The sequence below is a fragment of the Larimichthys crocea genome, chromosome XVII (genome assembly GCF_000972845.2).
Source record: "Larimichthys crocea isolate SSNF chromosome XVII, L_crocea_2.0, whole genome shotgun sequence".
Lineage (NCBI taxonomy): Eukaryota > Metazoa > Chordata > Actinopteri > Sciaenidae > Larimichthys > Larimichthys crocea.
In genome coordinates, this window is record NC_040027.1 from 8,160,813 (window position 1) to 8,187,777 (window position 26,965).

Consider the following 26,965-nt stretch of genomic DNA (forward strand, 5'->3'; position numbering starts at 1 on the left):
TGAATAAAGAATGGTACGTTAACCAGTGTTATGGAATTTTCTATCCTTAGGTTACCGGGGCCACGCGTGTGTCCTTTAGGGCCCTCGGCAGCCAGTGGGTTGTTGGCTTTGTTTGATCTGATGTTTGTGGTGACGGGTCGAGGAATTCACAGCTAGGCATAACAGAGGCTAACGATAGCTTGCACGACGACGCATTACTACACGATGATTTGCTTTTTGTTTACTATTTACCTATTTCTGCATGGAGAGTGTCTCTGTTCCTCCTTGGCCACTCAATCAATCTTGTTCAGTCAATGTTTCAACCGGCTCCGCGCGGCCCGTTCCCAGCGGTCCCCCGGCACTCTCTCGTTGACATGCTGGTCTCTTGAACCACTTTTCTTCCTTCCTGCCCTCACTGACCATTGCCACCTTGATTTCCAACTTTCTAGCCGCTTCGCGGGCCACGCCCCCTACCTGCCCAGGTGTTTCTGTACCTGGACCCACACTTTAGAGCCCAGAGCACACAGACTGTTGAAGACACATTTGAGCTCGTGGACTACATAATATTGTTCAATAATAATAGTTCTGCTTATGAAATGTTTTTTTTAATTGTTTTTTTTTGCATGCTTTGATGACAAAAGTAAATGTTCTAGTTTGTGTTTGGATATGACACAGTTATTTTAAATTTACCCACAATTTCCAGTTATTCCAGTTTAAATTTCATATTGCCCTGGAGTTTCCGATTCGGAATATGTCCCAACATTAAATGTATCTATTGCATATTTTTGAAAATGTAATCTGCCTTTGTTGGTGACCACATACATATATATATAATATTATATATTTATTATATATATATATATATATTATATCTTATATTTTATATATTATATAAATTATATATATATTATACTGTTGCTGTGAGTCTTATTTGATGTTACAAACAATCCAAATAAAGGTTTGAGAATGACAACTGTCTTTTTTTATTTAACGGTACAACGTGTCAGATATTTCTGTTTTAACTTCAAAAATGAATATGTTGTATCATCCGAGGTAACATGCTCTACTGAAATACAAGATTCCTGCTAATTTACTACCATCAGTAGGTCGTTTAGGTTGCATGATGTAGAGCTCTTCATTAAATAAACCTGTTTTGCTCTTGAGGTTCAGCGACTTCAACACCTGCATCAGCTGCAGTCTGGGTTTGGGTGGTAGAGGCTGGAGTCATGCTTCTCCGTGTTTTGAATTGAGCTGCTTGTGTCCAAAAGATTTCATTTTCTTTGATTTGGCGACAACTACTGTTTACTGGTGGGAACAACAAATGCAGGTCACAGAATTTAAAGTGACCTTTTTCTATCATTCTGTCATCTGCAAACATTAAATCAGTTCAGCTGTATAATACATTTCATTTGTGTGCACAGTGCCACAGACTGCGGGACCAGACCAGTTCAATTGGTGTCCGATTGTGAATTTCAAGCTAATATTTGAAAATGTTCCGTTAGAAAAAAGGACTTTCTATTTCACTTTAATTAGAAATGCATCATCCTTATTAATAATCTCACTAATCTTCATATACAACAGACAGGAAAGATTCAAAACCGTTCCATTCCTGTGACTCCTATAATAAAAGCTTTCAATGTGGAGCTGCTAGACAGTAGAAATGTTCAGTGTTGCATTAGGAGGAACGTAACAACCCGCACGTCTATAACTTTTGGCACCTAGTGTGACATGGACATTATTGAATCAACATTTTCACCTTTAATCGAAATCTGGAAAGAAAGCAGCATAATAACATTGTTACAAACAACAAAAGAGAGTCCACACGTCCAGGACAGAACCATAACGACACAAAACTTCAGGATGCTTTACAGTTTCTTATGAGAACCATTTATAATAAAGCTTTGAATTTTTTTTTTTCATCTTGTGTTGCTCAGGACCATCAGATCATAGACACCTTTAGTATTTGTCATATTGTCATTAACACAAATCTAACACATAAACAGGATACAGACCGGCCTGTTTTCTGCATTTTCATGAAACAAAATCATAATGTCATGATCAAAATAATTATCTTATTTGACACAACTGATGATTTTCTAACAAGACTCTTTGTGGTCATGTGAGCCTCAGGTTATTTTACACCACAGTTTTATACACTATGTGTAAAGCTCAGTTGCGTTGTTAGAGACTGTCCGAGTTGTAGGTATCACGAAACTCTTGTATTCTCCACACATTCGGTTTCTTTGCTTCCAGAATCTCCTCAGAGTTCTGATGCTGTTGTCGCGATAATTCGATGTAACCGGTATCTCTGCCGCCCTCATGTGGTATTCTATCGACCTGTGACATGCTCTTTTCGTGTGAAATTTAGCTGTTTGGCATAGTAAGTTGTAAAGCACCTGTGTGTCTTCAGGGACCTGGATTCCCCTTAGCATTCTTCGTACAACTGGTCGCTTCACTACTGCGACCTGATTGCGTATGTCTGCAAGAGCTAATTTCATTTTCAGTGAAGACTGAGGGTAAAGAAAATCACTCCTTACAGAGGCTGATTGCTCTGTGGACCATCTCTCTCAGGGGGCGTCCACCTGTAAAAAGATCTTACTATTGTAACTAAGTGCAGCACAGAACTTCAGATAACGTTCATCTTGGATGTTTTCTCCAAAGCATCCTCGGCACAAATAATACCTCATCCAGGATACATGCATCCTGACAGCATTAGCAATGGCTTGATGCCACCATAGGCTGACGGACTTTTTTAAAACCACTTGGGGCAACACTCACGTGCTTCGACTTGTACGTTTGCCCTTTTCTTGCACGTTGCTAAAGGTAAACGCCGCAGCAAGGTACAAGTTCTCTGGATCATGCATCTGGCGATTCTCATTTTTCACGCACGCCATCCTCCAGCGTTGGTTCTTTGTTTGTTGAATAATGTTAAGGCGTAGCTGGTGTGCACTCCACCATGTCCGGCTGCATCCTGATGGCTCTGGAAATATTCAGCAGCCTGCTGCCTTTGTTCTGCGCCGATATGCATCAGGTCCACGCTTTTTTCAGCGTAGATTCGGATGGAGATGGATTTCATGATGCCATCGACCTGTGACAGGTAGCCCGACTCTCTGCTCTGTTCTCCCCTTTTGTAGTGCAGCCAGGCCAGGTTCCCGTAGTTTATCACCAACCAGGACCCTATCTGAGACGTGTTTCTCCACTGGCGGAAGGCCTCTGCAGCCATGCTGAAGAAAACGCTGGGCATCGTGGGCAACCCCAGCTTGTGTGGACATAGCCCTGCAGGTTGTAAATGTTGACCAGCCAACTGGTGCCCTCCCGGTGCCGATGTCCTCCAGGTTAGTCCCTGAGACGGTAAAGTTTGGACTGACTGGGGTCCGATCCCAGGTGTAAGTGGCACTCCAAGGCGTCCAGCCTGGCGTCCATTCATGTCTCCAGCGGTAACTGACTGATTAAAAAATGACATATTTAAAATTACAAAAATTATCTGTGTGTTACGTTTAGGATAATCACCAGTCATCTCATGTGGGAGGAAGATTGGAAGAACAAGAAAGGCAGGCGTACAAGGGAATTTAAGAAAATAAGGACAGCAAGAAAGTAAAATGGGAAAAACAAGAGAGGTATCACAATAGAGAAACAAGGCATAGGTGTGAGAAAGCAAAGCAGAAAAGAAACAGAGCATAATTCATACTTAAGAATTAAAATTCTTTCTGTTGCAGACAGGAGCAGAACTTACTTCATCGTCCAGCTAGTTTCTGAATATCCGTACAGTGGTTTCGCTTTCTTTATGTACGCTGCTGCTTTAGGTGCAGCACTGTAAATCACTAATGTTTAATTCACTTTATGGCGTTTTTAATGATGTCATGTTCAGCACTGCATTTGGACTCAGGGTTGTGACTTTTCTTTCAGCTATATAGGAACCTACAGCCACATCTTCACGGTCATCACACGACTGATCTGCAGGTTGTAATTGTGTAACGTCTAAATGTATTTAATTGCAGATTCTGAAAATCATAAAACATGCATCACGGGCTGCAGAGTGGTGCAGTGGACTTTCTTTTTCCTACTAACAGAAACTTTACAGTCACAAAAAAACACAGTCATAAGTCTTTTTGTGGTGTGGGGAAAGCATACGTCTAGTCATCCAATCAAAAGGCTAAAGTCAAAGTGTAGTGTGTGTTCTCCTGATCAGAGTCCGATCCGATTTGTATTTGTATTACACAGGTCAGATGTCTGGAGTGGAGGGCTCGGTGAATGAAAGAGCACGAAGGAGGGATTTTCTCCACTCGCGGTCAGAAATAACAGGACTTTATCAGGCAGAGTCTGAAGTATGGGGGCTTTCTCGGCTCAGTGGTTTGGTGATTATTGGGGATTCAAACGCGTCATGATCACATCATAAGGCAATCCAGTGTAGAGATGAGAATGTCAAAGTGCATGTTCTAGCTTTCGTCTATTGAAAAGCGATGGCCCTCGAGTTTTAACGCCTAGATGAATGCATTAAAATTAATGGGACAACCTCCATACCATACTTATTGTCTCAGAGGAGGGCCAGGGTACACCTGGACTGGAAGTTACCGTTGTCAATTTCCCACCTCCATCTCACGGCTACAGGTCTTCTTGTAAGTCCACCAGTGAACTGGTTGTGTTGGCGAAGACAGTAAGGCAGGAACAACAAGTACATAACACACACCGAAGAATGGGGATGGCGGCGCGGCGCGGCGTGTGGGAGCAGTCCAGACCACCCGACGCCGTACCGAACCGACCGAGCAGCCCAGCCTAGCAGCCACAAACCACCCACCATGCGAGGGAGCTGCCCACCACCCCTTCTCGAAGCCATGCCACCAGCCAGCCCTAACGAGCTAACGCCAATCCATGCCAGCCATCCATCCCTCTCCGCAGCGGACCCTAGCCAGCCGCCAGCCATCCTACCCAACAGCCACCCGGAGCCGAGCAGCCAGAGCCAGCCAGCCCGCCAGCACCAAGACCCAGCCAGACCAGCAAGCCAGCCCGGCCCGCCAGCTCATTCCAGCCAGCCCGTATCCCGCGCCAGCCCAGCCAGTCCCCCCCCGACCCCCGAGCCAGCCATCCAGGCCGACAGATCGGAAGCCAGCCAGCCGCCAGCCAGCCATCCAGCCAGCCCCCAAACCATACCCAGCCAGCCAGCCACCCTCCCCCCGCCCGAGCCAGCCCAGCACCGACACCATCGACGAGCGAGCGAGCGAGCTAGGCGCGCGATCTAGATAGCAGCGAGGTATCGAGCGAGCGCGCTAGCGATCTAAGCTGAGCGAGCGAGCGATCGCGCCTAGCGAGCGAGCGAGCGAGGGAGCCACCCACCCAAGGCTGAGCCCGCAGCACGAGCCAGCCCCGGCTGAATCAGCTCAGCCCGCCAGCCAGCCATCCAGCACTAGCCACCCGACGACCGAACCGACCGACGCCGTCCCTACCCGAAACGAGCTCAGTCACATCCAGCCATCCAACCAGTCCATCCATCCATGCCATGCCACCCACCTACCCATTCCATCCAGCCAGTCGCACCACCGACACCTGCCAATTGCCAGCCTCCAGCGCAGCCGAGCCAGCCATTTCGCACCAGACGCGAGCGCTACCTACCGATGCCGATCCATCATGACTCGATACATCCATCCATCCAGCCAGCTCACACCCACGCTAACCCAGCACACCATCCAGCCATCCAGGCCATCCATCCAGCCACTCCATTCCCATCCAAGCCACCCATGTCTATCCTAGCTCTGCTATCTACTCTCATCTCATCCTCTCCTATCATCTCTATCTATATATGGCTTCTCGCATCTATTCTCTCGTATTCTATCTCTCTATTTATCCACCCACCATGATCTATCCATCCATCTTCTATCCATTACATATCTAATCCATCCATCCATCCATCCATCATCGCATACCATCACCTACCTACCTTATCCATCCATCATATTCCTCCATCCAATCCATCCAGCACCTGACGCCCAGTCCGTTTCCATCCACCCACCTACCCATCGATTCATCCACCTACCTATCCATCCATCCACTCCATCCATCCATCCATCCATCCACCCACTACCCATCCATCTTATCTATTCGATCTATCTCTCTACTCTATCCTCTATCTCTCTATCTCTCTATCTTTATCTAATCCAATCTATCTACACACATCACCTCTATTTATCCCCCCCCCCCCTATCTTTCCACTCATCCCTCCGCTACCTATCTAATCCATCCATTCCATCTTTTCATCCATCCCAACTCACCTTGGATGGATGGATGGATGGATGGATGGATTAGATAGGTAGGGATGGATGGATGGATGGATGATGGATGGATGGATGGATGGATGGATGGATGGATGGATGGGTACGTAGGTAGGTAGGTAGGTAGGTGGATGGATGGATGGATGGATGGATGGATGGATGGATGGATGGATGGATGGGTGGGTGGATGGATGGATGGATGGATGGATGGATTAGATAGGTAGGGATGGATGGATGGATGGATGGATGGATGGATGAATGGGTAGGTGGGTGGGTGGTTGGATGGATAGATAGATTGATTGATAGATTGATTGATTGATTGATTGATTGATTGATTGATTGATTGATTATTATTGTTGTTGTTATTATTATTATAAGTTCACTGGTGACTCTAAAGACCTGTAGGTGTGAATGTGAGGGTGATGAACTGGTAACTTCCAGTCCAGGATGTAACCTGCCTCTCAGCTCAGACCCCGATGAGAATAAGTATGTGGATGGTGTCATAATTTGAATGCATCTTAAGGAGGTATAACTCGTGGGCCTCCCTTCATACAAAGCCTATAAACATGCTCCTTTACTTCTCATTCTCCTGGATGCCTATGATGTGATCATGACGCTGTTTGATCCCATATCAACAACTGAGCCGAGAAAGCCCGACATAACTTCAGACTGCCTGATAAAAAGTCTGTTAGTTTCTGACTGAGTGAGAAAATTCCTCTTCCTTCTGTTCTCTTTCAATTCACCGAGCCTCTCTCACTCCAGAATCATCTGACCTGTGTAATAAAAATAAAACTGGATTGGACTCTGAAATCAGGAGAACACAACTACACTTGGACTTTAGCCGTTTTGATTTGGAATGACTAGACGTATGCTTCCCGCACCCAAAGATTATGACTGTGTTTTTTGTGACTGTAAGTTTCTGTTAGTAGGAAAAGAAAGTCCACTGCACCACTCTGCTGCCCTGATGCATGTTTATGTTTCCTTATGGCAGAAATACTGCAGTTAAATACATTTAATACGTTTACAAAGATTACAACCGGCAGATCAGTCGTGTGATGACCGAAGATTGTGGCTGTAGGTTTCTATTAGTGTGAAAAGAAAAGTCCACTGAGTCCAAATGCAGTGCTGAACATGACATCATTAAAAACGCCATAAAGGTTAAACATTAGTGATTATACAGTGCTGCACCTAAAGCAGCAGCGTACATAAAGAGCAGAAACCACTGACTGATATTCAGAAAACTACAGCTGGACGATGAAGTAAGTATCTGCTCCTGTCTGCAATCAGAAAGATTTTTAATTTCTTAAGTATGAATTATGCCCTGTTTCTTTCCTGCTTTCTTTCTCACCTGCCTGTTTCTTCCTATGGTGATACCCTCTTTCTTTATTTCCAATTTTACTTTCTTGCTGTCCTTATTTTCCTTAAATTCCCTTGTACACTCCTGCCTTTCTTGTTCTTTCCAATCTTCCTCCACATGAGATGACCTGTGATTATCCTAAACGTAACACATAGAGCATTATGTGTTTTTAAATATTTGTCATTTTTTAATCAGTCAGTTACCGCTGGAGGACAGGATGGACGCCAGGCTGGACGCCTTGGAGTGCCACTTCACCTGGGATCTGGACCCCAGTCAGTCCAAACTTTACCGTCTCAGGGACTACCTGGAGGACATCGGCACCGAGGAGGGCTACAGTTGGCTGGGTCACATTTACAACCTGCAGGGCTATGTCCACTACAAGCTGGGGTTGCCCGACGATGCCCAGCGTTTCTTCAGCATGGCTGCAGAGGCCTTCCGCCAGATGAGAAACACTGTCTCAGATGAGGGTCCCTGGTTGGTGATAAACTACGGGAACCTGGCCTGGCTGCACTACAAAAGGGGAGAACAAGCAGAGAGTCGGGCTTACCTGTCACAGGTTGATAGGCTAATAAATGAATATCCATCTCCATCCGAGATCTACGCTGAAAAAGCGTGGACCCTGATGCATATCGGCGCAGAACAAAGGCAGCAGGCTGCTGAATATTTCCAGAGAGCCATCAGGATGCAGCCGGACATGGTGGAGTGGCACACCAGCTACGCCTTAACATTATTCAACAAACAAAGAGACCAAGAGCTGGAGGATGCCGTCTTGGAGAAAATGAGAATCGCCAGGATGCATGATCCAGAGAACTTGTACCTTGCTGCGCTTTACCTTGTTGCACGTGCAAGAAAAGGGCAAAACGTACAAGTCGAAGCACGTGAGTTGGCCCCAAGGGTTTTAAAAAAGCCCGTCAGCAGCTATGGTGGCATCAAGCCATTGCTAATGCTGTACAGGATGCATGTATCCATGGATGAGGCTATCGATTTGGCCGAGGATGCTTTGGGAAGACATCCAGATGAACGTTATCTGAAGTTCTGTGCTGCACTTAGTTACAAGATGAAGATCTTTTTTCAGGTGGACAGCCCCCTGGAGGAGGGCATGGTCAACAGAGCAATCAGCCTCTGTAAGGAAGTGATTTCTCTTTACCCTCAGTCTTCACTGAAAATGAAAGTAGCTCTTGCAGACATATACGCAAAGTCAGGTCGCATAGTTGAAGCTGACCAGTTGTACGAAGAGATGCTAGAGGGTAATCCAGGTCCTGAAGACACACAGGTGCTTTACAACTACTATGCAAAACAGCTAAATTTCACACGAAAAGAGATTCACAGGTCGATAGAATACCACATGAGGGCGGCAGAGATACCGGTACCATCGACCTATCGCGACAACAGCATCAGAACTCTGAGGAGGATTCTGGAAAGGCAAAGAAACCGAATGTGTGGGGAAATACAAGAGTTTCTGGATAACCTACAACTCTGACAGTCTCTAACTAAGACGCAACTGAGCTTAACATAGTGTATAAAACTGTGGTGTAAAATAACCTGAGCTGACATGACAGCACAAAGAGTCTTGGTTAGAAAATCATCAGTTGTGCAAATAAGATAATTATTTTGACTCATGGCATTATGATTTTGTTTCATGAAAATGCAGAGACAGCCGTCTGTTATCTGTGTTAGATTTATGTTAATGACAATATGACAATGATAAAGGGTCTATGATCTGATGGTCTGAGCAACACAAGATGAAAAAAAAAAATTCAAAGCTTTATTATAAATTGTTCTCTAGAAACTGTAAAGCATCCTGAAGTTTTGTGTCGTTATGTGTCTGTCCTGGACGTGTTGGACTCTCTTTTATTGTTGTAACAATGTTATTATGCTGGTTTCTTGTCCAGATTTCATGATTAAAGGTGAAAATGTTGATTCAAATAAATGTCTGTCCATGACCCACTGATGAAACTATTGCAAAAGTTATAGACGTGCAGGGTTGTTAAGTTCTGTCTAATGCAAACTGAACATTTCCTACTGCTGCAGCTCCACATTGAAAGCTTTTATTATGAAGGAGTCACAGGAAATGGAACGTGTTTGAACTCCTTTTTACTGTGTAGTGTAGATTATTAATTAAGGATGATTAATTTCTAATTAAAGTGAAATAGAAATGTCCTTTTTTTTCTAACGGAACATTATTCGGTATCACAGGACACCATTGAACTGGTCTGGTTCCCGGCAGGTCTGTGTGCACTGTGCACACAAATGAAAAATGTATTTACAGCTGAACTGATTTAATGTTTGCAGACTGACAGAATGATAGAAAAAGGTCACTGCTTTCCCTAAATTCTGTGACCTGCATTTGTTGTTCCCACCAGTAACAGTAGGTGTCGCCAAATCAAAGAAAGTGAAATCTTTTGGACACAGCAGCTCAAATTCAAAACACTGGAGAGCATTCTCCACCCTCTCCACCCAACCCCAGACTGCAGCTGATGCAGGTTTGAAGTCGCTGAACCTCCACGAGGGCAAAACAAGGTTTATTTAATGAAGCAGCTTCTACATCTGCAACATAACGACAACAGGAAGACAGAGAGAGAGAGAGAAATACGACATTTCTTTCTAATTGTCAAGGCAAATTTCAAAATAAGAAACATACTGACTGTAGTAATTTATCAAGAATCTTGTATTTCAGTAGAGCACGTTAATCTCTGATGATACAACATATTCATTTTATGATTTAATACAGTAAATATCTGACACGTTGTACCTTTAAATAAAGAAAGACACGTTGTCATTCTCAAACACTTTATTTGGATGGTTTGAACATCAAATAAGAACTCACAGCAACAGTATATACATATATATATATATATATATATATATATATATATATATATCTGTATGTGTCACCAAACAAAGGCAGATTTTTCATTTTCATAAAAATATACATTTAATTTTGGGAATATTCCAAATGGGAAAGTTCATGGCAATTATGGAAATTTAACTGGAATTAACTGGAAATTCATGGCAATTATGGAAATTTAACTGGAATTAACTGGAAATTGTGGGAAACAACAGACAATTTAAACAAACTGTGTCATATCCAAACATAAATCTAAACATTTACTTTTGTCATCAGCAGACATGCAAAATAAAACAATTAAAAAAAACATTTCATAAGCAGAACTATTATTATTGAACAATATTATGTAGTCCACGAGCTCACAGGTGTCTTCAACAGTCTCTGTGTGCTCTGGGCTCTAAAGTGTGGTCCAGGTACAGAAATCACCTGTGCAGGTAGGGGGCGTGGCCTCGATAGCCCTGCTAGAAATTGTTGAAATCAATGGTCAATGGTCAGTGAGGTCAGAAAGGGAAGAAAGTGTATCACTGCGGTAATATTTATTGAAGCTTGGCCAAGGAGAAACAGAGACACTCTCAAAGTAAATATGGTAAATATGGTAAATACAGAAATAGTCAAATAATCTGGTCGTCATTGGCAAGCTATCTGTTATGTCTAGGAAACATTCAGTCACCTTCAGACCCTGGTCACCACAACATGAAGATCAAACAAAGCCAAACAACTCCTACTGCTGCTGAGGACCTCAAGGCACACGCGTGACCCCGTATAACCTAAGGATAGAAAATTGCATAACACTGGTTAACACAGTCCATTCTTTATGTTCACGCTCACGCTCTTGCTGCTTCTAACAGACAACAAGGACAACGAGACCAAGCAACAACGGAGCAACGCTCAGTTTGACAGTCCCGGCTGAATTACAGCGGCTGGTTTTACAACATTTTGGCACACTGGTGAAGTGTAAGTTATAGAAAGAAGTTTGGATTTCCCGTTCGGAGAGAACGTCACAGAGGTTTGAAGACACACAGCCAAGGAACTGATAGTCCATGTCTCCATCTGTCACTGTGGACGACAAAAGAAATCATAGTTAATATGATTTTTAAAATCACATGATTGAAGGCGCTCTTTCATTAACATGCTCACCGTTTCCATCAATGCAGCGGTCCTGGATTCCCACACACTTTATGCTTATTATGTTTTCACACATAGGACTTTGGTGAGAAGCACAGCTCGCACACGTCAGGCCATTTTCTGTCTGTATATCCATGTCTAAAACAGAACAAGAGAAATGCATAAGACTCAGAGCGCTGTCTGATGCGAGCAGGGCTTGGCAGCAGTATTTTTGTAAAGTACTATGTATTGTAAAGTTTTTGAACTGAGACAGCACCCCCAATATACAGTAGAAAATGTGTTGAATGTCAGTTCATCTGTCTCTTGTTATTTCTTGTTTATTTCCAATTTAACTCCATTTATTAAAGAAAACACTTGCACACTTGGTGTTGCCAACCTAGCAACTTCTAGCGACCCGAGGTGCCATGTTCGAGCAACGAGGCTTCAGTGAAGATCGTGTAAAGGCATTTCTTTCAAAATACATTAAATATGTTGGACAATAGTTGCTGAAAACACGTGAAAAGACGATACATCACTGAAATGTGGAGTTAAAAACTGTTTTTCACCAGTTTTCAGTCTCAGGATTTTTGTGGGCGGTCCTTAAAGGGTGGCTCGATGACACGCTGAGGCCGCCCTGAGCAGAGTGGGCATGTGGCTTAGACAGTAGAGCGACGTGGCGTGTCAATGTGTGCATGGATGAGTGCTTTGGGTAGGAAGTGCCGTGAGCATCTCAACCTATAACCTCAACCTGACACCCGGCAACTGGCATCCTGAATATTTCATAGGTCCATAAAACAAAACAAATACTTACAAGGAGTCGTTCCATTATTGCAGTGATCTGTGTTGCAACAGCTGATAGATGAAGCCATCACGTTACCACCTTCACTGATAGAAAACATCTGATCCGCCTCAGTGCAGAAAGTGGACTGCACACAGTTTCTGATGATGTGCTGTTGAGCTCTTCCTCTCATATCTGATTTCAGTCACACATAAGCACAAAGTTAAAAAACACACACACACATACTGTAGACCAATAACTCAGTAAATGAATTGAGAAATCAGATTTTTATGTATTTACCTCCTGAGGTCATGCTGAGCGTTGCACACAGGTCATCTACGTAGTCACAAGTTACGTTTGAAATGGTGTTGAGTTGTTCATACACACAATCAAGCTGAGATTCACCTGCAACGAGGAGGAAAGGAATAAATAAAAAAATCATTCATTCTGGTTGTCTTTCTTCATCTGAGCCACCTCAGAAAATATTCAGCTCTCCGAGTATCACCATCATGACAGAAACTGTTGACATAGAAGGGGCAGGTTTGTTCCACACTGTAAAAACTGTCAGAGCACGACAGTAAAAGACTAAAATAACCACCAAACCACCCCGACCTCGCGCTCCACTGTGAGGAATCTGGAGTTCATCAGGATCAGGATAGATTCTTTAACTCCCTCATTAAACTTCAAGGACGGCCTCTTTTCTCAGAGGTAACATCACAAACAGCTTTGTGTGTTTGCAGCCTCTGCAGGAAGCCCTTTATCGTGGAGTTCTGCATCTTTGAGTCAAACGATTTATGTTCACATTACCTTTTCTGACTTAATAGTGAGTCACGTTACCTGTGCTGAAGAACAGCCAGGTGAGAGCGAGACAGAGAATCAGCTTCATCATGATGAGTTAATGTGAAGATGACTGCTTTGTGACCTCATGCGTACAGCCTGTGTTCAAAAAGAGGACAATCACACGTGACAAAAAAACAGACCAGCACCCCCAGCTCACCTCTGAGGCACAAGTTACTCTATATTTACATTGTGTTTTATCGGATCTTTATATTCTCAGTTACTCTATATTTACATTGTGTTTTATCGGATCTTTATATTCTCTATTTTTGTAACGCAGTAAACTCTTAAAGATGTTTTACTCACCCTGTTCAAATCCAGCATGTGTCGTGTGAAATGTTTACCAGCTCGGCCGGCTCCTTATCCACACTGAAAGCTGCTCGTTGTCTTATCTGCTCAGAACTTCTCTGAAGTTTGGCTGTCGCTCAAAAAGATAAAATGTTTCTTTCCACCTCCTTGAACAAACTTCTCCTTTTTTTGTTAGAAAAACAACGAGAACATTACTCCATCTATAATTTGCTGTGGAGTGTATGATATGTACGGTTCTTCAACAATCAAACAAATATGTGCACACATGTGTTGTGAGATGTTGACCAGCTTCAGTCGGCTCTTATCCAAACTCATAGCCGGTCGGTCTTATCTGGTCCAAACGTCTCTAAAGCGTGGCTGTCACTCATGAAGAAGACGTTTCCCTCCCCTCCTCCAACTTTTCTGTCTGTCTATATCTGTCTATAATTCACACTCGCAGCACAGCCTTTGTGGACACGTGAAACACAAGAGACATGCCGGAAACCAAAAGACACAAAGTAATGCATGTGATACATTGATGTTACTTCCTGTCTTGAATATTAACACAGCTTATTATTACTTTGAGACACAGGCTGGTGGGTGCAGTTCTGAGTTCTCTCTGATTGCAGAGGGAGGACAGAGCACATAAATAAAAAAATCTCATTAAAAAGTCAATATGTTTATTTTTACACTTTTTTATCTACCTGTAATGTATCTATGAACACAGCACACAGAAAAGAAACACTAACTCGACTACTGATGCTGTTTGAAAAATGACATTCCAGTAGCATCTGATTTCTTCAAAGTTTTATATTAGAAAGTTTCCTGTGCTGGAGAGCATGCGGATGAGATTAGACGATGCTGGTGAACCTGTGGAGCGACACTTTGAGAGGTGAACCTGAGGAGAAACAGATGATAAACAGAAGCTGTATTCAGTATTTTGACCTTTTTTCTTCGTTTTAGAATAATTTGAATTGCAAAGTGTTCAGAGAGTCCAGTCTGAGCCGTGCGTGTTTCCAGCCTGATACAATCTCTGTCTGTCTGATTGGTCAGCACAACAGTCACAACAGTCACACATTGTGAATGGACAGTCTGTTGTTTCCCACTGATGGTGCAGTCTGATCACGTCACAGTGACCAGAATGATTTTCATAACTTCACTTCAGTAAAGTCCTTCATGAAAAACTGTTTGCATTTCCCACACACACACGCACACACACACACACACACACACACACACACACACACACACACACACACACACACACACGATAGGTGTTGTTGTGGAGAACTTGCTGAAGTCAAAGGTCAAAGGTCAGGAGTTCAGAAAGTGTTCAAGAGCCTCTGATGTCTTATGCTGTATTATTTATTGACGCTTGGCCAAGGAGAATTAGAGACACTCTCAAAGTTCATCAGAAGTGCCTGAGTCGGTCTCACATTCTGCCCAACTCATCCTGGTGGATCGACTTTAAACCCCAAGATAACAGCACAAATACTACACGCCCAGAATGAGTCACAGAGAATGTCTTTACCCATGGAGGTGTTATTGTCAGCATGTTCTAGTCTGGAGACACAGATGTCTGTTTACGAAGATTGGACAGATTGAACAACAAGCTATCTATTATGTCTATGAAGGCAGCAACAGGTCTCTGTGACCCTGGACACCACAGTGTTGAGATAGACTGGCACCAACCAAAGCCAAACAACTAATACTGCTGAGGACTCACACGTGACCTCAAGTAACCTAAGGATAGAAAACTCCATAACAGGTGTTAAATGTTTTCTTACATGATGTACCATGTGACCTATGACCTAGGACAGGTAGGGAGCCCCTGACAGGTGTTTACATCTGATACAGCATCAACTGACCATATAAGGAGTCATCCTGTTGTGTAACTCAAACCGAGCTCATATTAAAGCGCATTGAACTTCAGAGCTTGGCCTCATCTCCTCTTCATTGAGTCCTCAGCTCCAGAAAACCATCATTACAATAGTATATATATATATGATATACTATGTCAGTTTACTCTTACTATCAATATTTTAAAGTGTTATATATTTTATTTATATAGTATATTCACATCTATTTATGCAGTAACACTTCACAACCTTGTTTTGTAGCCCAAGTCCTCTGAACAGCTTAAGTACATTTATCTGATAATACATATGTACTTTAGGCTAAATAAAATGAATTATGAATCATTTATGAATTGAAACAATATAAAGTTCATCAAGTAAAAAAGTGTTTGCTTGTTTTATCTACAGTAGTAGAAGTTTCTGCACACTCACAGATAACAGGTTTGTTGTTTGATCACAGTGATGAGAATGATTTTCATAACTTCACTTGCTCTCATTTCCAGTGAAACCACAGCATCCTTTATGCAATTCTCCCATAACCGTTTGCTTTGGCCACTCATATTTTACTATGGCTTATCGCATGTTCCTCATTCTTTTGCATAAGTTTTGATGTGAACAGATAAAGGTCACTGATTAATCCTGTTGAATTTTCATGTAGCAGTGAAGCCACCTCTTCCTGTTATGACACAAAAAGGACTTCAGAAAAACAGTCTGTCAACTCAGAAACTCTTTTTCTTCAAGAGAATTGAAATGTTTATTATTAATGTATGTCCCAGCCTCACATTTTATAAGAACGTCCAAATTTGTTGTGCATCACGATTGATGGTAAATGTGAGCTGTCACTTAAAGTCTAATATATTTTATTTAGTTAGTTTATTCACATCTATTTATACTGTCATACTTTGTACAGTGTATATAACATTCATATGTTTTATATTTAGTTTTTTATATTGTTCTTTTTTCCTTCCTCCGCTTCCTCTTGTCCGACACATTTCATTGTATCGTTGATCCTGTCTTAACCTGCATGTGACAAATAAAGCTGAAAACTTGAAACTTGAAATTTGAGTTACATACTCTTATAAATATATCTGGGAATTTGGTTGGAGAATAAGCTTTCTTTTAAAAACACAGCTCACAAAGAAGGTAAAAATGAAGCTGGGTGCCTTATATAGAATCAGGTGTTGTCTTTCTTTTGAGAGCATTGTTGAAACAACCATTTTATCAATTTTAGATTATGGAGATATCATTTACATGCATCTCCATCCACTCTGAAAGCTCTTGACACAGTTTACCATAGTGCTATACGTTTTATTACTGGTGATCCTCTTAGAACTCATCACTGTAAACTATATGAGAGTGTAGGATGGTCCTCTCTCCGTGAGAGGAGGGAAAGACATTGCCTCCTTTTTATTTACAAAGCACTACAAGGCAAATTACCATCATACCTCACTTCTCTTTTAAATTTTAGACACCACACATATAGCACAAGGTCACAAGGTTTTATAACACTAGAAACACCCCAAATAAGAAATTAGCTTTTCAGTTTTATGCACCCACTAAATGGAACCATCTGCAAGAGACACTGAAATTAGACTTGTGTGTTCTTGCTTTGACTGATTTAGTTTGAACTGATCTTGCTTTAAACTGTGTTTAAACTGTGTTTTAACTTGATCTTGTTTTAACTTGTTTTAACTGGTTTAACTGTGTTTTAACTTGATCTTGTTTTGACTTGTTTTAACTGGTTTAACTGGTTTTAATTTGATCTTGTTTTGACTGTTAACTGTTTTACTATGCTTGGGCTATTTATTGTATATTGTTTATGTTTGTTGTGATCAGGGCATTGCTGTAAAAGAGCTATTTGCTCAGTCAAGGTTTCCCTGGATAAAGAACCGAATAAATAAAAAAATAGAACATATTATATAAAGTTAAAGAACCGAATAAATAAAAAAATAGAACATATTATATAAAGTTAATTCATCATTTTACATGCTTATGCCTTTTTAAGACACATCAGATTCACACATTCATATAGTGACGGCAGTGACTGCCATACAAGGCGCCCACTGCTCAGCAGAGACACTCACACACCGATGGCAGAAATTTGGGGATGCGTATCTTGCCCAAGGACCCTTTGACAGAATGGAGGAGCCTGGGATCAAACCAGCGATCTTCTGATGACCTCCTGAGCCACAGCCGCCTGGCTGCTGGCTATGAAAAATGAAGCATACAGGGAGCTGAAGTTAGGAGACATTTTGCATTTGTATTGCCTGTATTAGGAAAACTCTGTCAATGATAAAGACATTTATGAACAGAACACTGTCAGCCAGTTAAAGCCCTTAAACACAAAGTACTGGATCTAAAAATAGGATCAGCTGTTAACGTGAACACACCCAGTCCATGATGTTTTCATGCATGCATCGGTCATACATACAGGTGCACTGAACACCAGATCAGTATATAAAGAGCAGCGGTGCAGATCAGGTGTACTCTCACCATCCGGGAACACTCACCTGCTCATCATGATGAAGCTCATCCTTACTCTGACTCTCATCTGCGCTCTCGCAGGTAACTCTGCTCATTCTTAATGTTGTTACTGTTTGTGCAGGTACAAGAAGCTGAATTTGAAGCTCAGGACACTGAGAGGAACTGTTCTGAACAGTTTAAGTACATTTGTCTGATAATACGTGTGTACTTGAGGCTAAATGAATGAATTATGAATTATTTATGAATTGAAAAAATATAAAGTTCATCAAGTAAAAAAAATGTTTGTTTGTTTTTTTGCTACAGTGACGAGTGTTGAAGCTAACTCGACTACTAGTACCCTGACTACTGTTACTACCTCGGTGAGTGGTACCACGAATTGTACCACGAATTGTACCTCGAATTCTGCCACGAATGGTGCCAGACTGGACGTGATGCATCTGCTGTTCGGCCTCTTAGTCTTCACCCTCTGCTAGAACCAAATGGAGGATGCACCTTTGAAGCCACCAGAATGACTCTGAAAGGACGTTTTCAAGTCTGGACTTGGTTTACTGCTCACTGCCGTCTTTAGTTGATGGTCAGAGGAGCTAGAAAAGCCACATCTAGGGTGAAAGGGGATGGAGTCTGGGTGAAGCTGAGGTGGGACAAGTAGTCAGTTATGTAATAGACACATATGATTCTCACAGCTTTGATTGATTTAGTGCATATTTACTGGGGATCTTCTGGACTGAATGTTGTAACATTATTTAGAGATCTATCTACAGGACATGTCAGAACTGGAATTCAGTATGCATAACTATGTTTTCATGAGTGTAGAATCACCTGGAAGTGAAAAATGTATGTTTTGTTCCCTTGTAATTAAATATATTTTTTGAACCACCAGGTTTCTTTGTCAGGTTGATTTGTCTTGTTGCAGATTTCACAACAATATAACATATAATACTTAAAAGAAATATGAAAAATAAAGTACTGAAATACTACTGTTGTTTTCATGACTTTCTTTCATACTTCAAATCTGAAGTTTTTCTGCTTTGCACCGTCTTGACAGCACAGCAGCAAAATTCATATCTAGTTTTCAGTCAGTGACAAAAAGGTCTTACAGCGTCCTCTCCTGGTAGAAACAATTCACTGTATGATGGCGAGTCCTTCATTAGTGACACCAACAATGCTATTTGAAAGAATACTAACCATAAAAACATTAAAGAAGCCAGGTGTGAAGACATGTTTAAGCTGTGTAAAGCTGTATTATGCCAAAGTGCGTTAAAGAAAGAGAGTTTATGCTTTTTATCTTCTATCCTTTAACCACATTTGTGACCATTAAATAACTCCACAGTGTCTCCAAATGCTGTTTTTACTGGCTGTCTGACTGAGTGGTCGCCCTTTGCTTCCATGCCTTTACCTTGATTACTGTTTTGTGCAGGACCAGGGAGGTCTGGCATGCCCTTCTGGACCTGCTGCCACCTTGACCCAACCCTGGATCAGCCAAAGGAAATGTATGGAAATCAACTGTTTGGGTCACAGGTAGAGTTTGCATGTTGTACCTGTATCTGTATGGGGTCCCTCTGGCCCTCAGACATGCTGGTTCATGGGTGACTCTCAGGTGTGAGCTACAGTGAGCAGCAGGTGGCACCCATGCTCCACCTTGAAAGCCTCGTTCCTCCTGCTGGAGCTTCACTCACAGCAATCAGTGAAGTTTAATGGAGCTGATCCGCGCATGCAGCTGTTGTAAAATACTTGTGAGTCACATGATTAATGCCAGCGAAAATAAACAGCTGCTTTGTGGCTGCATGACTTTGTAAATGAGAATAAGATGAACTTATTGATTAATAAGTCATTATTAACCTCATTAAGCTGCTCGCGAGGTTTTATTTTGAAGAGTTTGGAGTGCACATGCCAATTAAGATGAGCTGAAGTGAGTCAGAGGGAGGGAGGGCGCAGAGACGGAGCTCCTCCACAGGCTGCACATGAAGTTTTCAGTCAGTCGCACTGAGGCTGCAGGAGGAATCCACATCCAAAGCATCCAGACTTTTATTTTATTTTTAGTTTTTTATCCTCCTCACTGAGATGTTGCGATGTTCCGCGCAGCTTCACAAACCGTGGACTTGTTTTGGCTGATTCTTTTCTTCTCTTTTCTAGTTTTTCTGCCGGAGTCCGGCTGCATCAGATCAGCCGATGTGGACAGCTGTCATGAGGTGAAGACAGCCTACATGATGCGCCAAATAGGCCCGGTGGAGCTGGTGCCAGACAGGCCGGGGACAGGTCAGTCAGCCCTCCCTTATGGAAATATCATAGGAACCCCATGGAGAGGTGGAATGTAACTTGAAGTCCTGACCTGAGGTGGTTTTTACTGCGCATTCCTCTGCAGATGGAGATTTCATGAGGTTTGATATTGAGGTTTATAAATGCACTGAGCAGTGACTCCACCCGGCTCAGCATCAAAGTGCTGCTCACCTCTGTGATGCACAGGAATAACTAAAAATAACATGATGAGATACATGTCATCACTTTTATTTTAAATACTTTTTTGTATGATTTTGATTGAAGAACTTGTAATTGAGTATTTTGCACAAATTACAACTCAAGTAAAGGATCCAAATTATTATTTTTTATTTCTATATAAGATCCAAACAACCCACAGGACAGTGAAGCGTCACAGAGATCTATGAAAAAGTCACACACTTAAAAGAATCATGTTTGTATTTCCATGTGATATGAAGTCAAACTTCAAACTTCATATCTTTAAATATTTTTAATAAACTGTGACTGTGACTTCTCGCTCGGCCACATTCTCCATGTTAGAGCTCATCTTTGAAAGAGAGAGAGAAGCTATTTCTGTCAGAGCGAACCATCTGCAGCTCGTCTGTGGAGCTCTTTAAAGCGTGCTTGGCTGTACGTGGTGGTGCTGAGGAAGATTTTCTAACTGTAGATGTGAGATCTGGTCTGGCTCGTGACACCGTGACACTGTGTGATCATCTGGGCTCATCCTGTTGGCAGTAAATCTGAGATTTCCCTGTGATAAGTGGCGGATGATGCAGATCTCGAGTCAACAAATTTGATTTTCTTGTAATCTTGTCAGAACACTAACTGTCTCTTTGTCATAGCTGTGCAGTTATTTTGTTTAGTTATGAATAGTAGACGAATAGATCTGGATTGTTAGCAGTCAGTTCACAATACATGCTGGTGATCTTTGCGTGTGTGCTAATTTTAGATGTCAGTCTTTGCATGACGTCCCTGCACAAGAGTCTGTGGATGAAGTAAGTTGAGCGAGAAGGCTGTAAAACACGTCCTACTCTTCATGCATCACTGTCTCGGTCAGTCATTGGTCACAAACAAGGCCGTCGCTCTGTGAATGTTGCATAAGAGTTACCAAGTGAAATGAGTTTAAGAGTAGCCGAGCTTGAGATTTGATTTACTGTCCTTCATGTGACGACATGAACCATCTCTGTGACAACTGAGAGCAAACGAGGGGCCACTCCACGCCGCAGCGAGTGGATCTTTAGTTTTGATTTGTTTTAAAAAATAGATTCATGAATAACTTTGAGACATGAGCATGAGAGGCTCCACAGGTTTCTGTGTGACCATCTCAGTGATGTGTTCCACTGTCAGCGAGCGCCAACATGAGCAGCTCAGACTTTGAGTGTGTGTGTCAGGTCAGACGCCGGTGAAAAGTCCAGTCCTCTCATCTCTCACACACACACACACACACACACTCACACACACACACACACACACACACACACACACACACACACACACTCTGGTGTAAGTGGTGAAATATCCTGTCATCATGTCAGCTCCCAACAGGCTCATTGTACATTTTATTTCTATGAAGTCATAAAGTCTGCTGCGCTAAACGCTCTTATCTGTCCCTGAATGGATTAACCGACTTAAAGTGACATTTTCTAACATTTCTGCATCGCTTAGTGTTTGATCATAAGTCATATAAATCATAACACACGCACAAAAATACCAATTTATGTCCAAAGTTTGCCGTGAGGGAAGCTCGACACACGGGGGGGTTACACAGGGTCAAGCATGGGTGAGCATTGAGTTCAGTGCAGGGATAGTGTTAAATCTTAGTTTGTTAAAGGGGACGGGCGCCATTCTGACCGTTACTGTGGTAACCGAAGTCACTGCCTCGACACAACAGATAGAGGTAAATAACACGGGAACCTCGACATGTCAGACAACAATGTCGGACCACTCAGGGTAAACGTCGTTCCTTGTATGTAGACTAATGAGCACTTATGGACGGGTTCTTCAGAAATGAGGCGGCATCATTGATGAATCCTCCTGCACACTTTCTATCCACTGACTGAAGTGAACGTTTATGAAGAGAAGCGTCCACGTCGACAGATCTCTCCAATCCACCAATACAATTCACCTCGAGTCCTGAAACTTATCAGATCGTTTCTGTTAACGTCACAAATGTCAGGCAGGGTAACCAAGAAGATGAGGAGATGTCAGTGAACAAAGGCTTGATGAGGCAGTCCATGGGACAAGCCTAAAGGTTTCTATCAAAGCCTCATTTTAAAGGATGCAGACTCTGTGTCGGACCAGATTGAACCTGCAAATATCAGTGAAACCTCTGTGAATATGAAACCTCTGTGAATATGAAACCTCTGTGAATATGAGCACGTCTTCTGCCTCTTTTAGATGAGTCTCTCCGAGTGTGCCTCCACCCCGGGCCCAGCTGCTGCACCAGTAAGATGGAGGACAGCTACATGGCGGCTGTTCGCAGCGAGACGCAGCAGAAGATGCGATCCTACAGCTTCGAACTGAAGTACCTGATCGCTGGACACACGAAGGCCTATCAAGGTGAGGAGGACGGGGATGTAGACTATGTACGATACACTCATACTGTGTTGAGGGCTGATGTTGATGGATAGATGTATCATGTCCAGTTGTTGGTAGTGTTGCAGAGGAGGTCCTCTCTGATGAGCTGGAGCTTAGTGAATAACATGTGGCCCATCAGGAGGGCGGTGCAGTAATCTAGTCTGGAGATGAGCACAGCTTGTGTCAGGAGTTGAGTTAGGTAAGGTCAGATTTTTCTGATGTTGTAAAGTGCAAAGCGACATGACCGGGCAACTGAGGCGACATGAGTTTAAAAGTTGATCTCCACCCTGGTGAGGGCGAGACACGGGGAGTCAATTCTGATGTTGATGCTGGAGGTGGTGTGCCTTCATCCATGTGGAGATATCTGAGAGGCTTTCAGAGACCGAGGGGTCCTGACAGACACAGAGTTTCATGTGCAAAGCAGTGATAGGAAAAGCCATGCAGCAAAATCTGTCTCTGACATTTTAGGAACCAAACGATTAAAAAATTAAGAATAAAACATCCTAAGATGAATCGATAATGAAAATAATCCTGAATTAATGTTTCAGCGATGCTCCAGTTCTTATGTTTAACTCTTAATTAGCACTCATAATGTCTGTGGGTGTTTTCGAGGACGTGAGTCAAAGTGACTTTAATGGCGGTGGTGAATTTGGTGTTTTAACAGTTCTGTCAAGTGCCTGTACCCCCCTCCGTCATCCTCACTTTGTGTGTCCATCATGAAACAGTTAGTGTGTGTCAGGGCGGTGCTGTGAGGCCAGTTTATTTTGTGAGGCGCCACGGTGGCTAGCCAAACAAACAACTGATGTTCGATTGAGTCTTTGAGAGAGCGAACTCTCAGCGGAAAACTTTGTTACAACTCTGCTCCCTCTTCCTCTGTCTCCGTCCGTCCGTCTCTGTCGCTGCGATAATCGGGTTTTGTTCATGACCAATGAGAGGCCGAGGGACGGAGAATGTTTACATTCAGTACGTATCCGCAGCAAAGTGTTGTTGCCGTGGGCAACAGCCGGTCTCTAACGGCCTGCTCTGAATAGGAGGAAGAATACTCTGCTTGTCCACTTGTCTCTCAACGCTATTCACCAGTCTGTGTGAGCATGTGTGTGTGTGTGTGACAGAAAGAGCTTGTGTGTGTGTGTTCATGCATGAATGTGTGCGTGTGCATGTAGTGCAGAGATTATGAGAGTGGCAGAGTTGATGAAACCCAGCAGACAGACATGGCAAACATGTAGCTCTCTGTTTTCTGTCTGTCTGTCTCTCACTGTCTCCTCCTCTGCTGCACTTTCAGCGGATGGTTGAATCATCCATGAGTAAAATTAATGCAAAACCCCCTCGGTGCACAGAGAAGGGCTGAACGAGGAGACGACGGCAGCTACGAAGAGGTTCACAAAAAAATCAGATTTTTTTCAATAAACCCAAGAGCTACAGCCCAGTGCAGATAGTTTCCTGTTTCATGCATAAACCAGGGCAGGCCGGTGATAACAGGAGAGCGACAGGTGACAGCAGACAGCACAGACAGACAGAAAACAATAACATCTGCTGCGTTTCTTTCTCGTGCAGATATCACTGATGGATATCATTCTCTAAAAAATGCTGCAGCCACTTCGGTACAATGGACGGAAATGATAGAAAACATTCTTTCAGCAGAGCGAGGTGATAAGAAACGGTAAAAGCAGTTCTCCAGTCTGGGTAATGTTTTTGACCTTACAGGGTGTTTTTTCAGGGTGGTGTGTGTGACAGCTTACACACACATGCAGATTAAAAACAAGTCACAGATGGTATGTCGTGAAATGTCTAAAGTTAAATTAAGTTCCTTGTTAAAGAGCCAACCTTCAATTTAGTAAATTCCTGGTTTATTCCCATAAATTCTCATGGAAAGTTTGCAACCCTGAGTGGAAATAATAAAAACGATTAATTACACCTGATACCACAGCGCTCATACGTCCATTCATTCATTTCTTGGTGCCTGTGCGTCTTGAAATGTTATATATCTCACAACAACAGTGTCAAAAGTTTTCGGTTGTACCGTAAATCACCAAACCTGCGGAAATAAAACGAAAACTACCGCACACTGTTTTGGGTGAACCGGCCCTTTAATGAATGAAATTAATTTAGCACGACAGCTGAGCTGAATCTCAGCGGACCCCGTCTCTCCAAAGCACAGTGATTAAAGCCCACAAGAGAAACTGAGACATGCCCAGAGCGGCTGTAGTCAGGCTCTATTTACACCCCGAGGATTACTTTAGAGTGTGTGTGTGTGTGTGTGTGTGTGTGTGTGTGTGTGTCTGCATGCTTGCGTGTCTTTCTTCTGGCACTATAAGACCCTCTCCAGCTGTCACCCAATCACAGAGGGTAAAGCGCTAATCACATGACCCCGGAGTGGACTTCTGGCGTGTCACTTGATGCCGTCTGTATTTGTGCTGCTGTCGCCGGGACGTGGGTATGCAAACACATAAAAGTGAGACGTGTCTCCACGTCCTGTTTTCATTTCATCTTTCGTCGCCGTGAAAATTAATGTACACAGCTGAAACGAACACCGTGTCACTGTTGTGTAAACTCTCTCCGGGAAGTGATAATGATTTCCTTATTTAGTCAATTTGCCCGTTATTTCATACATTTCTTATAAATAAATTGCCGACACTTTGAGATTCAGGCAGCTGCAGCTGTGATAAATTGCCGACACTTTGAGATTCAGGCAGCTGCAGCTGTGAAAAACAAAGCATCGCATCGGCGGAGTTACTGAAAGTCACAGATAAATAGATAGGTGTGTGTGTGTGTGTGTGTGTGTGTGTGTCAGGATGCCATCAGATTGACATCATCTTTTTTTACTTGGCAGTTTTCAAACATAGACACACACACACACTGTTAAGGGTGCTGTCCACTTTATTGGGCCGTCGGTGTCGGTGGCTCGGTTGGTCGGACACAGGAAGCGGTGGATCCTGAGATCGGGCCTCTCATTATCACCTGACTATAGATAACAGGGTGGTGAAAACGAGCTCGGGGATGAATTAAGTTGGGTGCTATTTCGGCTCGTATGCAGCAGAATGAAGTCAGTCCAAGGTTAGTGAGACAGACGAGGGGAAACGAATATGCACAAATATGGAAATGACACGTCGTACATGTGGGGAAAGTATGTAGACTTACTTTATATAAAGTTCTCTCATGACACTTTCCATATAGAGCAGGTCTTTATCATATTTATTTACAGAGGCCCAACAATTCCCACCATGAGCAAGCACTCAGAAGTTCCCAGACTCCCCCTAGTCCTGTTGAAGTGTACTGGATCAAGATTCTGAACCCTAAGAGTCCGGTCTAACCCTGCTCTGTTATGGTTTGGCCCTGGTGTTCCTATATTTACACCTGAGAACTTTTGGTTGTCTTTGGTAGTGACCTTCAGGGCATCCATCACTGGTCCAGTTTGTGGAAGCATTCCCATTAACTCTGACATTCATGGTTCCCAGAGGATGAATCCCAATAACTACGTCTCCTGCTGCCGGGATCGGGATGTGGAGGTTTCAGTCCGGAGAGATGTGGAGTCAACATGGGGAATGTTAACGGGAAGCAGAATGAATGTCGTGCCAGAACCTGAGCTGGGTGAGCGGAAAACGTAACTCTGGAGATGGCGAAGGATAGAGACCGAAGAGGACGTTGAGGGAGGAAGCTAAGAAAGAGAGGAGAGTAAATCTGGGACTGACTTTTAGTCGTTGGAGGGAGCGTCGTGATGTTTGTACAATATGACTACACTTACCAGACATCCTCTCATGACGTTGACACACAGTCCGGTACAGGGCCGTATCAGCGTCAGCCCTCTGCAGTGCGAACATACTGCATCCTCACCAAGCCACGTCCGCACTCTCGAGATAACGTGGCCTTCCTGTCGCTTCACGACCTCTCCGGCCCGCCTGAGCAGTCGACTCAGCGCTCGCCCCGCCCTCAGAGCGCGGGACAAGCTGCTGACCAGAAGGCGAGGATGAGGTCCGAACGGGCTGACGTCCTGCCGCGTCATCCGCAGGCAGTCGTCGTGATTTGTGGAGGGGGAGGAGGAGGATTGGGGTGACGTGTGGCCGATCCCAGGTTGAGCAGGCGGCGGTAGACCAATGGGAAAGGTCGTTGTAGAAGCGACGCACCGCTGTGTCCAGCGAGGATTCGAGTCTCCGGAAAGGTGGCGTTTGATGCCGCGAACAACTGAAGCACAAGGGGGCGACAGTCGGACGCCAGAGCGGAGTAGGCGCTGTCGAACAAGTGCCGGTCAAGTTGGACGTGAAGGACACGAGTGACTCGAAGGTCTCTGGAAACAAGAGAGGAGCGTAGTTATTGGGAGTCATCCTCTGGGAACCCTGAATT

At 43.3% G+C, this 26,965-nt stretch overlaps 3 protein-coding genes and 1 pseudogene across 5 annotated transcripts in view; 2 read left to right on the forward strand and 2 right to left on the reverse strand.

The window, feature by feature from the left end:
• Positions 1 to 2,731: 2,731 nt before the first annotated feature.
• LOC113747982 (interferon-induced protein with tetratricopeptide repeats 1-like) lies at positions 2,732 to 3,402 on the reverse strand (annotated as a pseudogene).
• A 4,094-nt stretch (positions 3,403 to 7,496) lies between these two features.
• Positions 7,497 to 9,326, forward strand: LOC104930560 (interferon-induced protein with tetratricopeptide repeats 1). Its single transcript, XM_010745379.3, has 2 exons — positions 7,497 to 7,501; positions 7,795 to 9,326. The coding sequence occupies exons 1-2, from the start codon at positions 7,497 to 7,499 to the stop codon at positions 9,077 to 9,079; spliced, it is 1,290 nt and encodes a 429-aa protein (XP_010743681.3). The 3' UTR covers positions 9,080 to 9,326.
• Positions 9,327 to 10,771: 1,445 nt separating this feature from the next.
• LOC109136726 (urokinase plasminogen activator surface receptor) lies at positions 10,772 to 13,766 on the reverse strand. Of its 2 annotated transcripts, XM_019276955.2 has the most exons (6): positions 13,473 to 13,766; positions 13,167 to 13,265; positions 12,630 to 12,734; positions 12,363 to 12,524; positions 11,585 to 11,710; positions 10,772 to 11,503 (listed from the first exon to the last, which is right to left on the reverse strand). In XM_019276955.2, the coding sequence occupies exons 2-6, from the start codon at positions 13,216 to 13,218 to the stop codon at positions 11,289 to 11,291; spliced, it is 660 nt and encodes a 219-aa protein (XP_019132500.2). In that variant the 5' UTR covers positions 13,219 to 13,265; positions 13,473 to 13,766; the 3' UTR covers positions 10,772 to 11,288. The 2 variants fall into 2 exon arrangements, with proteins under 2 accessions (XP_019132500.2, XP_019132494.2); XM_019276949.2 differs by lacking the exon at positions 13,473 to 13,766 and having other exon boundaries at positions 13,167 to 13,371.
• A 5,969-nt stretch (positions 13,767 to 19,735) lies between these two features.
• The window catches only part of LOC104930565 (glypican-5), a 45,298-nt gene continuing 38,068 nt past the window's right edge, over positions 19,736 to 26,965 (forward strand). For both annotated transcript variants that reach the window (XM_027289834.1, XM_027289835.1), the window contains exons 1-2: positions 19,736 to 20,050; positions 22,448 to 22,609. In XM_027289834.1, the coding sequence (XP_027145635.1) occupies positions 19,864 to 20,050; positions 22,448 to 22,609 (349 nt within the window). In that variant the 5' untranslated portion in view covers positions 19,736 to 19,863. The remainder of the gene's footprint in view (positions 20,051 to 22,447; positions 22,610 to 26,965) is intronic.

Bases quoted from the DNA above. Each gene is read 5' to 3' on its own strand.
- LOC109136726 (XM_019276955.2), bottom strand. From the start codon at position 13,218: ATGATGAAGCTGATTCTCTGTCTCGCTCTCACCTGGCTGTTCTTCAGC. The intron at 12,525-12,629 runs GTAAATACATAA...GACTGAAATCAG, and splicing joins GCTCAGCATGACCTCAGGAG to ATATGAGAGGAAGAGCTCAA. The intron at 11,504-11,584 runs GTGAGCATGTTA...TGTCGTCCACAG, and splicing joins CCGCTGCATTGATGGAAACG to TGACAGATGGAGACATGGAC.